The 15,526-nt window shown below is 44.7% G+C and overlaps 1 protein-coding gene across 1 annotated transcript in view; it reads left to right on the top strand.

The window, feature by feature from the left end:
* Positions 1-7,231, top strand: part of EHHADH (enoyl-CoA hydratase and 3-hydroxyacyl CoA dehydrogenase) — a 105,243-nt gene extending 98,012 nt beyond the window's left edge. Inside the window, exon 7 of the mRNA XM_033945547.1 lies at positions 5,756-7,231. Within this exon, the coding sequence (XP_033801438.1) occupies positions 5,756-7,026 (1,271 nt within the window). The 3' untranslated portion in view covers positions 7,027-7,231. The remainder of the gene's footprint in view (positions 1-5,755) is intronic.
* Positions 7,232-15,526: the final 8,295 nt, after the last annotated feature.

Below are 15,526 nucleotides of genomic sequence, written 5' to 3'. Positions count from 1 at the left end.
TGGTTCTCGCTCCTGGGAGGCAGGTCACCAGTCGATCCTCTCTCCCTCCTGCTATGTGGCTGTCCACATACCTCAGTATCGAGTCTCCCACCAGGATCGTTGACTTTCCCTTCTTCAATTTTCATTTCGGTCTCAGGTCAATGTCCTCAGCGTGCTTCACTCTCTCTTCTTCTGGGCATCGACTAGCCAATTCTTCCCCCTCGTGCGGTATTCTTCTGTGGGTGTCTTCTATGAGGTCACCTGCTTCTTGCTCCCCCTTCCAAGTTGGTGTTGGTGTAACTTCATCTCTCCTCTGGAGTTCGTTCTCTTCCACCCTCCTCCTGTATGCTTCCTCAATGAATTCCTCGAGTTCCCTGACTTCCTTCTCGATGTGTCTCTCACTCTTGAAGTCTTCAAATACCCTGGTAGGGTCCTCTGTGGTGTACATTCCTTCTAGCTCCTTTATCTTGTCCTCAAGTCGCTTGACTTCTTTCCTCAAGCTTGTCAGCTCCTGACACCGACTGCATACGTATGACTGTCTCCCCGAGGGGAGGTAGTCATACATATGACAGTCCGTGCAGAACACTGGAAAGCTCATCTTCTGGTTACCTTCTGCTTCCATCGGGGTTACTACTTTAAGAAAACAATTAAGTTTACGTGTTCCTTCTGTGCCTGCTGCCTTTGCACAACCTTGCCTAACTTTTGCTTGTGTGTGGTTGTTCCTTCTATATCTGCTTTTTGCCTTGATGCCTTCAAGTTCAAGTTCAAGTTCACTTTATTTTTGATGAATCGCCTATTTAAAACATTCTAAGCGATGTACAGTTAAAAACAGATTATAAGGGAACACATAGTCATATTAGTAGTACATTAATAACAGCTAAATAAATATTTGTTAAATAATTACATAAAACAGAAAAGATCCCTATATATATTGTTAAAAACAAACATGAAAAGAGGGAAAGGGGGGAAAAAGTTACAAATTTTTCTCTTGATGGAGGAAAATAACATAAATTAGGGAAAAAACAAAGGGAGGGGAAGAAGAAAAAGAAGAGGAAAGAAGGAAAAAAAAGATATTAATTAATCAATAAAGGCATCGTTGAATAAAAAAGTTTTTAAAAGTCTTTTAAAAGAGACAAGATCTCTATCCTTTCTAATAAAAAGAGGCAGAGTGTTCCAGAGTTGGGGAGCTAAAACTTCTTGTGTGTGCTGTCCTTTCTCTTCCTTACCTTACTGCTGCTTGAATGTGTTCGTCCCTTCTGCTCCTGCTTATTTTTACCTTCTGTGCTTGCCGCTTCTTTACCTTTCAGTCCTTCCCTGTGCTCTTGGGTGTAGTGACTTGGCCCTTCTTGAGGCCCTTCGCAAAGGCGCTCTCGCTAAGGCGAGTGCCTTTGCCGCTCGCCTTCACCGTGCGCTGTTGGCTCCGCCCCCTTTTATGAGGGAGTTCGGTTTCTGACTCTCCGACGCGGTGGGGGTAGGCGGAGCTAACTCTCGCCCTGCCCCTAGCCTCCTGCTCTTCTCTGTCTCCCTCCTCTGCTTTAAAACAGCTTTTTTCCCTTTCTCCTGCTGACTCTCTTGCTTTCCTCTTTGCTTCTGCTGCTCCTCTTGCCTGATGCTATTGCACCGCGTTCGCCCTTGGCTCCGCCCCCTTTTATGAGGGAGTTCGGTTTCTGACTTTCCGACGCGGTGGGGGTGGGCGGAGCTAACACTCGCCCTGCCCCTAGCCTCCTGCTCTTCTCTGTCTCCCTCCTCTGCTTTAAAACAGATTTAAAACTGCTTTTCTCCCTTTCTCCTGCTGACTCTCTTGCTTTCCTCTTTGCTTCTGCTGCTCCTCTTGCCTGATGCTATTGCACCACGTTCGCCCTTGGCTCCGCCCCCTTTTATGAGGGAGTTCGGTTTCTGACTCTCCGACGCGGTGGGGGTGGGCGGAGCTAACTCTCGCCCTGCCCCTAGCCTCCTGCTCTTCTCTGTCTCCCTCCTCTGCTTTAAAACTGCTTTTCTCTTTGCTTCTGCAGCTCCTCTTGCCTGATGCTATTGCACCGTGTTCGCCCTTGGCTCCGCCCCCTTTTATGAGGGAGTTCGGTTTCTGACTCCGACGTGGTGGGGGTGGGCGGAGCTAACTCTCGCCCTGCCCCTAGCCTCCTGCTCTTCTCTGTCTCCCTCCTCTGCTTTAAAACAGCTTTAAAACTGCTTTTCTCCCTTTCTCCTGCTGACTCTCTTGCTTTCCTCTTTGCTTCTGCTGCTCCTCTAGCCTGATGCTATTGAACAGCGTTCGCCCTTGGCTCCGCCGCCTTTTATGAGGGAGTTCGGTTTCTGACTTTCCGACGCGGTGGGGGTGGGCGGAGCTAACTCTCGCCCTGCCCCTAGCCTCCTGCTCTTCTCTGTCTCCCTCCTCTGCTTTAAAACAGCTTTAAAACTGCTTTTCTCCCTTTCTCCTGCTGACTCTCTTGCTTTCCTCTTTGCTTCTGCTGCTCCTCTTGCCTGATACTAGAATTTTTAGCGCATGCATCGGATTAGCATGCGCGCTATAGTGCGCGCTAGCCGAAAAACTACCACCTGCTCAAGAGGAGGCGGTCACGGCTAGTGCGCACGGCATTTTAGCGTGCGCTATTCCATGCGTTAAGGCCCTAAGCGCCTTCGTAAAAGGAGCCCTGAATATTCCCAATTCATGCGTGATTGCTAGGAAGTGTTATAAGTTAAATTTCCCTTCTGCTCTACACATATAAAGTATGTGCTTCTTTGAGTCTTCCTTTGCATTTTAGGATCCCAGGATTTGGAATAGTTTGCCTTTTTAATTAAGACAGCTCAGTTCTTATTGTTTTCACAAAATGCTGAAAACTTATTTGTTTAATGAGGTTGATTAATTATATTGTTCTTATAATAATTTAAATTAATTCCCTGGGATGAGGGCCAATTATTTTTGTAAACTGCATAGCATCCTAACTGAAATTTGCGAGTTACTGTATAAGAAACAGACTAGAATAGTGTCTACAAATTAGTACCAGTTAAATCCAATTATAGCTATTTATTGGTGGTTAGTGTTAATTAGTGCCCAAATTATCAATTAAGTTATGCACATATCTGGTACCTTAGGAGCCAGCTTTTCAAGATGATTGGAAGTGCTAAAAACCCAATGAAAATTACCTCTCCCTGGATGAACTCAAAAGGTTTGCTTAATATTGGTGGTGATTAAGCACCTATAGAGCTGGATTCTGTGTCTGGTATAATTCTAAAACCTGTACACACAAATTTGGATGCTAACAGGAAAAATGTGTGCACAAGATCATAGAATGAGGGGGGAAAGTGCTCAGTTCCCCCCTCCCTCTTTACTGCACCAGAGGCAAAAGATCACATTTGAGTGACAAGCACCATTCCACTACTTCCCTCTCCCCTCAGAAGCATGTCAGGGAGTTAGGACTCAGCTGCTTGGCTGCTGGTAAGTGTAAGAAACATAAGAGGGTTAGAAAGGAAGAGCTGTGACTCCATTTCCCTCCGGCTCTTCTTCCACAGTAGGATTTCGTGTGCAGGTCTTAGGAAGCAATCAAGCTTGGCTACATGTGGGGGGGGGAGTCCATGAATGCTCAGCAGATTGGCTTCAGGCAACTAGGACTGGAAAACAACCAAGTCTGAACACACAGAAGATGTACATGAGAAGAGTTAAAATTGTGCATAACCACAAATACACTCAGTCTAGAGTCAAGACTTCCTTTCTTTCAGTTCTCAATCTTTCATAGTCAAGTACCTACAATAAAGTACAGCTATTTCCTATCTCCCACCTTTAGACATGTAGTTTTTTTCATTTCATCTCGTTTTTTTTTTCATGAGGATGGGAAGAAATAGTTCTGCTTTCTCTTTTTCCTCCATCTTTTCCACCTTCTACTTTAACCTTGTCCCTCTTTTCCCTTTCATTCCTTCTCTTTCCACCTACATGCAGTTTTTCCCTCCCTAGAGAAACTGGGCCTCTTCTCCCTTGAAAAGAGGAGACTGAGAGGGGACATGATTGAAACATTCAAGATATTGAAGGGAACTGACTTTTACAAAGGTGTGCTAGCGGTTTTAGCACACGCTAAAATGCCGTGTGCGATAGCCGCTACCGCCTCCTTTTAAGCAGGCGGTAATTTTTCAGCTAGCGTGCGCTAATCTTGTATGTGTGCAAAAAACGCTAACACACCTTTGTAAAAGGAGCTCTTAGTAGAGAAAGAGAGATTGTTCACCCTCTCCGAGGCGAAGAGAACCACAGGGCACTCACTAAAGTTAAAAGGAAATAGATTCCGTACAAACGTAAGGAAGTTCTTCTTCACCCAGAGAGTGGTAGAAATCTGGAACGCTTTTTCAGAGGTTGTTATAGGGGAAAGCACCCTTCAAGGATTCAAGAAAAGGGTGGATAAGTTCCTGCTGGAGCAGAACATACACAGGTAATGCTAGACTCAAATAGGGCACTGGTCGTTGACCTAAGGGCCGCTGCGTGAGCGGACTGTTGGGCACGATGAACCACTGGGCACGATGGACGGCTTGTGGAAATAACTTCCACAGAAAAGCACAAGAAAGATTAAATTTTGTCAGACAGATGAATTAAGGTTTCCCGAATAGCTGAAGAAATGGACATTTCGGCAAGTACAGTTTGGAAAATAATTCATGAAAATTTGTGCATGTCCAAGATGGGTTCCAAGAATACTGACACCATGTCAGAAGGCCACGAGGCTCTAATGCTGTCAACAGAATTTGGAGATGCTCTATGAAGACCAAGTGAATTTTTTTCATTGTTTGGTGACTGGAGATGAGATTTGGGTCTATCACAGAAATCCTGATTTCAAAATGGGGGTCAATGCAGTAGAAGTACAAATCATCCCCCACCCCAAAAAAGTTCAAGACAGAAAAATCTGCAGGCAAATGTCTTCTGGGATGATGAAGGACTTTTCCTTTTGGAATTAATGCACAAAAGACAACCATAACCGGGGAGAGTTATGCCAACATAATGATCGCTTTGCGGGAGTCAATCAAGGAGAAAAGACAAGGAAAACTAGCAGCAGGCATGCTGCTTCTTCACAACAATGTGCCAGTGCACATGTCCCGACAATCACAGGCTGACATCCGAGAATGTGGGTTTCAGCAGCTGAACCATCCACCCTAAAGTCCTGACCTGGCTCCCTGGGATTCTTTCCTGTTCCAAGTTTTGAAGAAATCTCTCTGGTTTTCAAGTGATGAAGATGTCAAGGAAGCTGTGATGTCCTAGTTTGAAGGTCAAACAGAAGAATTATTTTCAAAGGAGTTAAAATCATTGCAAGAAAAGTGGATGATGTGTATAGAGCTATCAGTGGACTATATTGAAATTATTGAAAACCCCCTCATACTTTTGGTCCTTTCATACATTTCTTGGCCTTCTTTTTATCCCTCTCTTCCTACCTCCAATTACAGTGGTGGACCCTATTTCTAGCAATTTGAACTACAACTATGTACTTTTTTTTTCCCCTAGCACTAGCAACAGTTTGGCTACAGCAGCAGCTTCTTTCTCCCTAGTAGCAGCCTTACAACTCTCCCAACTATAATGATGGCTTGAAGTGTCATTTTCTCCATTCTAAAAAGCTCTGAAGGCATTTCAAGTAGGATTCTTGATAATACTCGCCACTTTCTAATCCTATTGTGTGATATTTATATAAATATTAAATAGAAACACTTAGAATGTTGTCTGATCAAGATTTTCAAAAAGAAAATCCCATATATGAGATGTTTGGCTTAACTAAACTATTTATACAAATGTCCTTTCATTTTTTTTTTTCAGGGCTAGGAACAATGGGGAGAGGTATTGTCACTTCTCTAGCAAAGGCCAAGATTCCAGTGGTAGCTCTGGAGCAAGACAAAAGGCAATTGGATATTGGCAGCAAGGCTGTGATGTCCCTCCTGGATCGTGAAATCCTGAAGATGGAACAGCTTGGACACACTGAAGCTACTAATTCTCTTGGCCCAGTTCGATTCACTCTGGACTATGATGAGCTAAAAGACGTAGACATAGTTATTGAGGCAGTGTTTGAAAATATGGCATTAAAGAAAGATATATTTAGACGCTTATCAGTTGTCTGTAAGCCAGAAGCATTTCTGTGTACCAACACTTCAGGCCTGAACATTGATGAAATTGCCTCTGTCACAAATAGACCCCAAATGGTTATTGGGACCCACTTTTTTTCTCCAGCCCACATAATGAAGCTCTTGGAGGTTGTCCGTGGCTGTTACACATCTTCCACCACAATCTCCACAGCCATGAGACTTGCTAAAATGTTAGGAAAAATTGGTGTACTGGTAGGCAACTGTCCATCGTTTGTAGGTAATCGATTAATGAGGCTGTATGTTGAACAGGCTGTTTTTCTAGTAGAAGAAGGCAGCAAACCAGAAGAGATTGATCTGGCACTTGAAGATTTTGGCCTTGCAATGGGTCCCTTCCGAATGATGGATCTTGCAGGCCTTGATATAGGATGGAAGGCTCGGACTGAAATCGGATTGACAGGACCAAAACTACCCATAGGAACACCTGCTCGCCAACGTGGTAGCAAGAGATACAGTCCACTTCCTGATATCCTGTGTGAACAGGGGAGATTTGGACAAAAATCTGGCCAAGGCTGGTACAAATATGAGAAATCAGGGGGTAGAAATGCAATGCCTGATCCATGGCTATATAATTTCTTGTCTGAATACCGATGTATTCACAACCTTAAAACACGTAATATAACCCAGGAGGAAGTAATTGAGAGGTGTTTATATATCCTTATCAATCAAGGTTTTAAGGTATTGGAAGAAGGGATTGCATCAGATCCAAAAGACATAGACGTTATCTACAATAATGGCTATGGGTGGCCAAAGCATACAGGTGGTCCAATGTATTATGCTTCGTTAGTTGGATTGCCTGTAGTGCTGACCAAACTGGAAAAATATTATGAAGATAATCCTGATATCCTTGATCTAAAACCCAGTAATTTTCTGAAGAAGTTGGTTGCTAGTGGGACCCCACCGTTGAAAGAATGGAGGTCACACCTTGGATCTCAGAGCAGCAAGCTTTAATATCCACAGCCAGCCTACTTAAAATTGTGGTAGCCAAGATTATTAACGGATCTCTCTTAGGCTTCCACAGCTGGCGTCATGATTGTTGCTGTTTTTCAGGTTTCACTGCATCTGGGTAGGTAGAACCGATGTTTAAGAACATAAGAATTGCCGCTGCTAGGTCAGACCAGTGGTCCATCATGCCCAGCTGTCCGCTCACGCGGTGGCCCTTTGATCAAATACCAGCGCCCTAACTGAGACTAGCTCTACCAGCGTACGTCCTTGTTCATCAGGAACTTGTCTAACTTTGTCTTGAATCCCTGGAGGGTGTTTTCCCCTATGACAGACTCTGGAAGAGCGTTCCAGTTTCTACCACTCTCTGGGTGAAGAAAAACTTCCTTACGTTTGTACGGAATCTATCTCCTTTCAACTTTTAAAGAGTGCCCTCTCGTTCTCCTTACCTTGGAGAGGGTGAACAACCTGTCCTTATCTACTAAGTCTATCCCCTTCAGTACCTTGAATATTTCGATCATGTCCCTTCTCAATCACCTCTGTTCGAGGGAGAAGAGGCCCAGTTTCTTTAATCTTTCGCTGTACGGCAGCTCCTCCAACCTCTTAACCATCTTAGTCGCTCTTCTCTGGGCCCTTTCGAGTAGTACTGTGTCCTTCTTCATGTACGGCGACCAGTGCTGTACGCAGTACTCCAGGTGAAGGCGCACCATGGCCTGGTACAGTGGCATGATAACCTTCTCCAATCTGTTCGTGATCCCCTTCTTTATCATTCCTAACATTCTGTTCGCCCTTTTTGCCACCACTGCACATTGCGTGGGCAGCTTTATTGACTTGTCGATCAGAACTCCCAAGTCCCTTTCCTAGGAGGTCTCTTCAAGTACCGCCTGGACATCCTGTATTCGTGCATGAGATTTTTTATACCGACATGCATCACTTTACACTTATCCATGTTGAACCTCATCTGCCATGCTGTGGCTTTCTTCAGGGTATGCTGAAATGTCAGTTCTACCTAACCAGACGTGGTGAGACTCAAGAAAACAGCAACAATCATTAATGAATCTCTGTCATGCCATAAAGCTGTTCTTCCCAACCAAGTCCTTAGTCAATTCCCAGCCAGTCAGGTTTCCAAGTTATCCATACTGTATATGCATGACTCCTTGATATGCAAATCTATTTTATGCATATTCATTGTTGATATCTTGAAAACCTGTTTGACTGGGTATGGCCTGAGGACTGCCTTGAGAACCACCATCATAAGGATCACTAATCTGCCTTCACCTTAAGTCAGGGGTAGGGAACTCCGGTCCTCGAGAGCCGTATTCCAGTCGGGTTTTCAGGATTTCCCCAATGACTATGCATTGAAAGCAGTGCATGCAAATAGATCTCATGCATATTCATTGGGGAAATCCTGAAAACCCGACTGGAATACGGCTCTCCAGTACCGGAGTTCCCTACCCCTGCCTTAAGTCATTTCCAAGAATCATGCTGCAATATAATGAAACAGCTCATTACAATGGGCTCCTAACTGTGATGTATTATATACTGAATATTTTTGTTAGATTTAAATGTGAATTCTCATTTCATGCTGAATATTATTTAATTTAATCTGAACTTTTAGATTTTCTGTTCATGCTTCCATGTCTAGCAAATGAAGACATATTTTGTTCTTTTTAAACATGTTGAAATAATCAGCAAATACTTTAAACCAAAGTACGTTAGTGACTAAAGCAGTGATTAAAATTGTATAGCAAGTTAAAATGACAACATTATTAAATATTTTTGTAATCTGACTTTTTGTCCTTTTTTTCCATTTCTTTTCTTTCTCCTCTTCTTTGTCCAATAACATAACATAAAATTTTATTTGTATACCGCGATATACTGTGAAGTTTGATGCGGTTAGCAAGAATCAGCTAAAGATCATACATAAGCTGAGCGGCAGACTTCAGAAGGTGGTGGTAAACGGTACCCCATCCGAAGCGTCGGACGTGATCAGTGGAGTGCCGCAGGGATCAGTCCTGGGCCCGATTCTATTCAACTTATTCATAAGAGATATGACGCAAGGACTTAGAGGAAGGGTATCACTGTTCGCCGACGCCGCCAAACTTTGCAACATAGTAGGCAGATGCTTATTACCTGATAATATGACACACGACCTACTGCTACTGGAACAATGGTCAAACACTTGGCAGCTAGGCTTCAATGCTAAAAAATGCAAGATAATGCACCTGGGCAAGAGAAACCCATGTAGAACTTATGTACTAAATGGTGAGACCTTGGTTAGGACCACGGAGGAACGCGATCTAGGAGTGATCATTAGCGAGGACATGAAAGTTGCCATTCAAGTGGAGAAGGCTTCCTCCAGGGCAAGACAAATGATGGGGTGTATCCGCAGAAGTTTCGTCAGCAGGAGACCTGAAGTTATGATGCCGTTGTACAGAGCCATGGTGAGGCCTCTCTTAGAGTACTGTGTTCAGTTTTGGAGACCACACTACCGAAAGGACGTGCTGAGGATCGAGTAGGTTCAGAGAATGGCCACCAGGATGGTAATGGGGCTCAAGGATCTCACGTATGAAGAAAGACTAAAGAAATTGCGGCTGTACTCACTTGAGGAAAGAAGAGAACGGGGAGATATGATTGAAACGTATAAAAAAACATAGTAACATAATAGATGACGGCAGATAAAGACCCGAATGGTCCATCCAGTCTGCCCAACCTGATTCAATTTAAATTTTTTTTTTTTTTTTCTTCTTAGCTATTTCTGGGCGAGAATCCAAAGCTTTACCCGGTACTGTGCTTGGGTTCCAACTGCCGAAATCTCTGTTAAGACTTACTCCAGCCCATCTACACCCTCCCAGCCATTGAAGCCCTCCCCTGCCCATCCTTCTCCAAACGGCCATACACAGACACAGACCGTACAAGTCTGCCCAGTAACTGGCCTAGTTCAATCTTTAATATTATTTTCTGATTCTAAATCTTCTGTGTTCATCCCACGCTTCTTTGAACTCAGTCACAGTTTTACTCTCCACCACCTCTCTTGGGAGCGCATTCCAGGCATCCACCACCCTCTCCGTAAAGTAGAATTTCCTAACATTGCCCCTGAATCTACCACCCCTCAACCTCAAATTATGTCCTCTGGTTTTACCATTTTCCTTTCTCTGGAAAAGATTTTGTTCTACGTTAATACCCTTCAAGTATTTGAACGTCTGAATCATATCTCCCCTGTCTCTCCTTTCCTCTAGGGTATACATATTCAGGGCTTCCAGTCTCTCCTTATACGTCTTCTGGCGCAAGCCTCCTATCATTTTCGTCGCCCTCCTCTGGACTGCCTCAAGTCTTCTTACATCTTTCGCCAGATACGGTCTCCAAAACTGAACACAATACTCCAAGTGGGGCCTCACCAATGACCTGTACAGGGGCATCAACACCTTCTTCCTTCTACTGACTACGCCTCTCTTTATACAGCCCAGAATCCTTCTGGCAGCAGCCACTGCCTTGTCACACTGTTTTTTCGCCTTTAGATCTTCGGGCACTATCACCCCAAGGTCCCTCTCCCCGTCCGTGCATATCAGCTTCTCTCCTCCCAGCATATTCGGTTCCTTCCTATTATTAATCCCCAAATGCATTACTCTGCATTTCTTTGCATTGAATTTTAGTTGCCAGGCATTAGACCATTCCTCTAACTTTTGCAGATCCTTTTTCATATTTTCCACTCCCTCTTCGGTGTCTACTCTGTTACAAATCTTGGTATCATCTGCAAAAAGGCACACTTTTCCTTCTAACCCTTCAGCAATGTCACTTACATACATATTGAACAGGATTGGCCCCAGCACCGAACCCTGAGGGACTCCACTAGTCACCTTTCCTTCCTTCGAGCGACTTCCATTAACCACCACCCTCTGGCGTCTGTCCGACAGCCAGTTTCTGACCCAGTTCACCATGTTGGGTCCTAACTTCAGCCCTTCAAGTTTGTTCAACAGCCTCCTATGAGGAACTGTATCAAAGGCTTTGCTGAAATCCAAGTAAATTACATCTAGCATATGTCCTCGATCCAGCTCTCTGGTCACCCAATCAAAAAATTCAATCAGGTTCGTTTGGCACGATTTACCTTTTGTAAAGCCATGTTGCCTCGGATCCTGTAACCCATTAGATTCAAGGAAATACACTATCCTTTCTTTCAGCAACACTTCCATTATTTTTCCAACAACTGAAGTGAGGCTCACCGGCCTGTAGTTTCCTGCTTCATCCCTGTGACCACTTTTATGAATAGGGACCACATCCGCTCTCCTCCAATCCCCAGGAATCACTCCCGTCTCCAGAGATTTGTTGAACAAGTCTTTAATAGGACTCGCCAGAACCTCTCTGAGTTCCCTTAGTATCCTGGGATGGATCCCGTCTGGTCCCATCGCTTTGTCCACCTTCAGTTTTTCAAGTTGCTCATAAACACCCTCCTCCGTGAACGGCGCAGAATCTACTCCATTTTCTCGTGTAACTTTGCCAGACAATCTCGGTCCTTCTCCAGGATTTTCTTCTGTGAACACAAAACAGAAGTATTTGTTTAGCACATTTGCTTTCTCCTCATCACTCTCCACATATTTGTTCCCAGCATCTTTTAGCCTAGCAATTCCATTTTTTATCTTCCTCCTTTCACTAATATATCTGAAAAAATTTTTATCTCCCTTTTTTACATTTTTAGCCATTTGTTCTTCCGCCTGTGCCTTCGCCAAACGTATCTCTCTCTTGGCTTCTTTCAGTTTCACCCTGTAGTCCTTTCTGCTCTCCTCTTCTTGGGTTTTTTTATATTTCATGAACGCCAACTCTTTCGCCTTTATTTTCTCAGCCACTAGGTTGGAGAACCATATTGGCTTCCTTTTTCTCTTGTTTTTATTGATTTTCTTCACATAAAGGTCCGTAGCCATTTTTATCGCTCCTTTCAGCTTAGACCACTGTCTTTCCACTTCTCTTATGTCCTCCCATCCTAACAGCTCTTTCTTCAGGTACTTTCCCATTGCATTAAAGTCCGTACGTTTGAAATCTAGGACTTTAAGTATCGTGCGGCCGCTCTCAACTTTAGCCGTTATATCAAACCAAACCGTTTGATGATCGCTACTACCCAGGTGAGCACCCACTCGAACATTAGAGATACTCTCTCCATTTGTGAGGACCAGATCCAATATCGCTTTTTCCCTTGTGGTACATCACGGGATGCATCGAGTCAGAAGATGATATCTTGGGGCTAGTGGGACCCTCGACCACCAGAGGGCATCCGCTGAAAATCAGGGGAGGGAAGTTTCATGGCGACTCCAGGAAGTACTTCTTCACCGAAAGAGTGGTGGATCACTGGAACAGACTCCCACTCCAGGTGATAAAGGCCAGCAGCGTGACGGATTTTAAGAAAAAATGGGATACTCACGGATCTTTAAGGGAGTAAATTCAGGGGGGGGATACCTGGAATGGGCAGACTTGGTGGGCTATAGCCCTTTTCTGCTGCTTTTTTTCTATGTTTCTATGTTTCTAAGCGGTGAGGGTACAAATACAAACAGCCTAGGAGCAAGACAAGATCAGCGTCAGATACAATCACGGTAAATTAATATATGGTAAATATTAGATTTTCTGTGCATGGAGAATGTGCAGTTGTTTGTGGGGGGAGAAAAGCGTGCTTGATACTCGGAGAGAGCACAGGGTTTAATGCTCTGCTAGAAACTTATTCAATAGATATGTTTTTAAGCTTTACCTAAAACGCATGTATGATGAAGAGGACCCTATGATAGGCCGTAGTTCCAGACTTAAATGAGCTGCTTCCAGGGAGGGGTAAGAGAAAATGGAGTTGGAACACAAAAGGCGGGCCGGAGAGGTGAAGTGAAATACTTCCATCGTGTAGTTTGGTAGGAGGCCATACAGTGCCTTATACATGAAGCAGCCCAGTTAGAAAAATAAGCGTGCCTTGATAGGGAGCTAGTGTTGTTGCTTGTAGTAAGGGGTGACAGTCAGTTTTCCTTAGACCGAAGATAAGGCGCACTGCTGTGTTCTGAATCATTCAGAGTCCATTGCAGAGTTTCTGGGGGTATGAAAGGTAGATAAGATTGCAGTAGTTAAGAATACTGAGGATCAGAGCTTGGCATAAGATTTGGAAGGGAAGGGTGACAAAGTAAGAACGAATGGATCGTAGTTTCCAGAGTACTGCGAAGCCTTTGCAAACTACAGCAGCTACTTGGGTTTCCATTGTCATTTTGCGATCTAGTGGGGAGGAGGTCGGTTCTTCCTGGGTAGCGCAGACTAGCTTAGTGACATTGGTAAATTTTGATACTATCCTGAAAAGTTCCTTGATATTAATGGAGTGGTCATCCAGCAACTGGGAGGAGTAGGCTTTGTGCTTGTCTTTGAACATTTGTTTGTATTTTTGTACTTGTTCGCACTAGTGTTCCTTATTGACTGGAGGAAGAGGGAGGAGTTCTTGCTGCCAGAGGATCCTTGCAGCTGGTGGGGCATGAGGTACCCCACCAGCCATAACAAGGGTGTGAGAATTTTAGATAGCCCTTAGCCTACAGTGGCTGTGCCTAGGACCACCTGGTTCTACGTGTGGCTACATCAATGGGCTATGCTAATTGATTTCACCCTATCATCCAGCAACAAATTCCACAGTTTAGTGGTAATTTTACAAGGGTATGCATATTTTAAAAATAAAGTACAATATTTAAGTCATTTACATGTGGCCATGTAAATGATCTTTTATAAAATACTGACTGACATAAAAGGATGTGCTTTGAGATAATGATGTGTACTTTGTCACTGGATATGTGCAGTAGGGTAGCGAGGGTGAGAGGTGCCTTGGGAATGGCGCCCCTCCCTCATCCTATTCTCCACACATACACACACACACACAATCCCCCGCCATGCGCGCGTGCCCCTTCCTTTCCCCCATACCTCGTTAACTGTCCTGGCATTAGTAGCATCACTAACTTGCTGCCCACATCAGTATTGGCCCTCTCTCTGACATCACTTCCTAGGCACGGAACCCAGAAGTGACATCAGAGGAAGAGCCAGCACTGGCAAGAGCAGCAAGTTGAAGTTGCTGCTTGCGCCGGCGAAGAACTAGAGGTTGGGTGGAGGGGGGAGTGAAGACATGTGCGCTATGGGAGGAAGAGTGTGAAGGAGTGGGGGGGGGGCAGAAAGGAGGAGGATTGCTGGCGCCCCCACCAAGATGGCACCAGGGCAGACCGCTCCCCCCCTCCTTTACTGTGCTACTGGATATGTACAAGGGTGGAGTTTGGGCGGAGCATCTAAGTATGTGTATAGAGTATAAGATACTATAATTTATGTGCATATTTGAAAAGTATTGATGTAGATATTTATACCAGCTCTAAGCCTCATGTAAATGTCCTCATGCCTGCCATTTATGCTAATGTTTCATAAAGACAAATAAGTGCCTACCTATATTAAGGCTACCTATATTAAGGCTATTTAATAAAGACAAGTACCTGAAAAGGCACCATAACTAGGCCTCCCCTTATAAAACTGCCCTGTAAATGGCACCTAAATCAGCAGCAACCTACAAAAAAGGTGCCGGCTGCGTGTCAGTCACGCTTAGGCACCTTTTAAAGAAATGCGACTAACGGCGCCTATCGCAAAACTTAGGCGCCAGTAAAGCAGGCCAGGGTTTTACTGGCCTATGTTGCAGATGCCTAAGTTATTCAGAGAATTGTGCCTAACGGTGGCTAAGGTCATCCCTGCCCCTTAACCACGCCTGCTTTGACCCTAGGCGACATTAGGCAGCTTGCTGTAGATGCAATTATGACATTTACTTTTTTAAAATGAGTTTTTAATTGGTTTTTAACTGCGCGGTCAATTACTGCCTGCTTAAAGCCAATTAAAACAATTAAGCTAGGTGGAGGTAAGGCACCTACTGCTCCATTTTGGGCACTTTGGGCTAGATTAACTAAGCAAACCGATCGTGTACCGATCGGTTTGCGACCCTGACCCAATTCACTAACCTCGTGGCTGATCCGGTTCCAATCCGCGCATGCAAATGAGGGTAAGCTGCATGCAAAGCAGGAAGGACGCGATTCAATAAACTTTTTCAGTAACATCGACTGGACTGGACGATCAAAAAAGAAGCGACTGGTGGGGACCAGTCGCTCATGACCTTTCTTGCTCTCTGCCGTTTTCTCCTGCCTTTCAGCCCCGACTTTCAGCTCCGCTGCCCCGACTCTCCTCTCACCGCCTTGCTCTCTGCCCTGACTCATCGCCCTGCTCTCTGCCCTGAATCTCCACCCTACTCTCGCCCCGCAGTCCTGAAATCCAAACTTGTCCCTGCTTTCTGCTGTCCGGACTGATCTCTGCTGCCCCGACTCTGGATCTCTGCCGCCTTCTCTGCAGTGCGAGCCCGTGGGTTTAAAGCGGGGCTGCACTGCAGGGAAGGCAGCAGAGAGCAGAAGAGTCGGGGCAGCACAGACTTCCATTTCAAATCCTCCCTGCTCTGCTCCCCCACCCCATCGCACACTCAGGCAGCTCT

This window comes from Geotrypetes seraphini, chromosome 5 (genome assembly GCF_902459505.1).
Source record: "Geotrypetes seraphini chromosome 5, aGeoSer1.1, whole genome shotgun sequence".
Lineage (NCBI taxonomy): Eukaryota > Metazoa > Chordata > Amphibia > Gymnophiona > Dermophiidae > Geotrypetes > Geotrypetes seraphini.
This window is presented reverse-complemented; position numbering and strand designations above follow the sequence as displayed.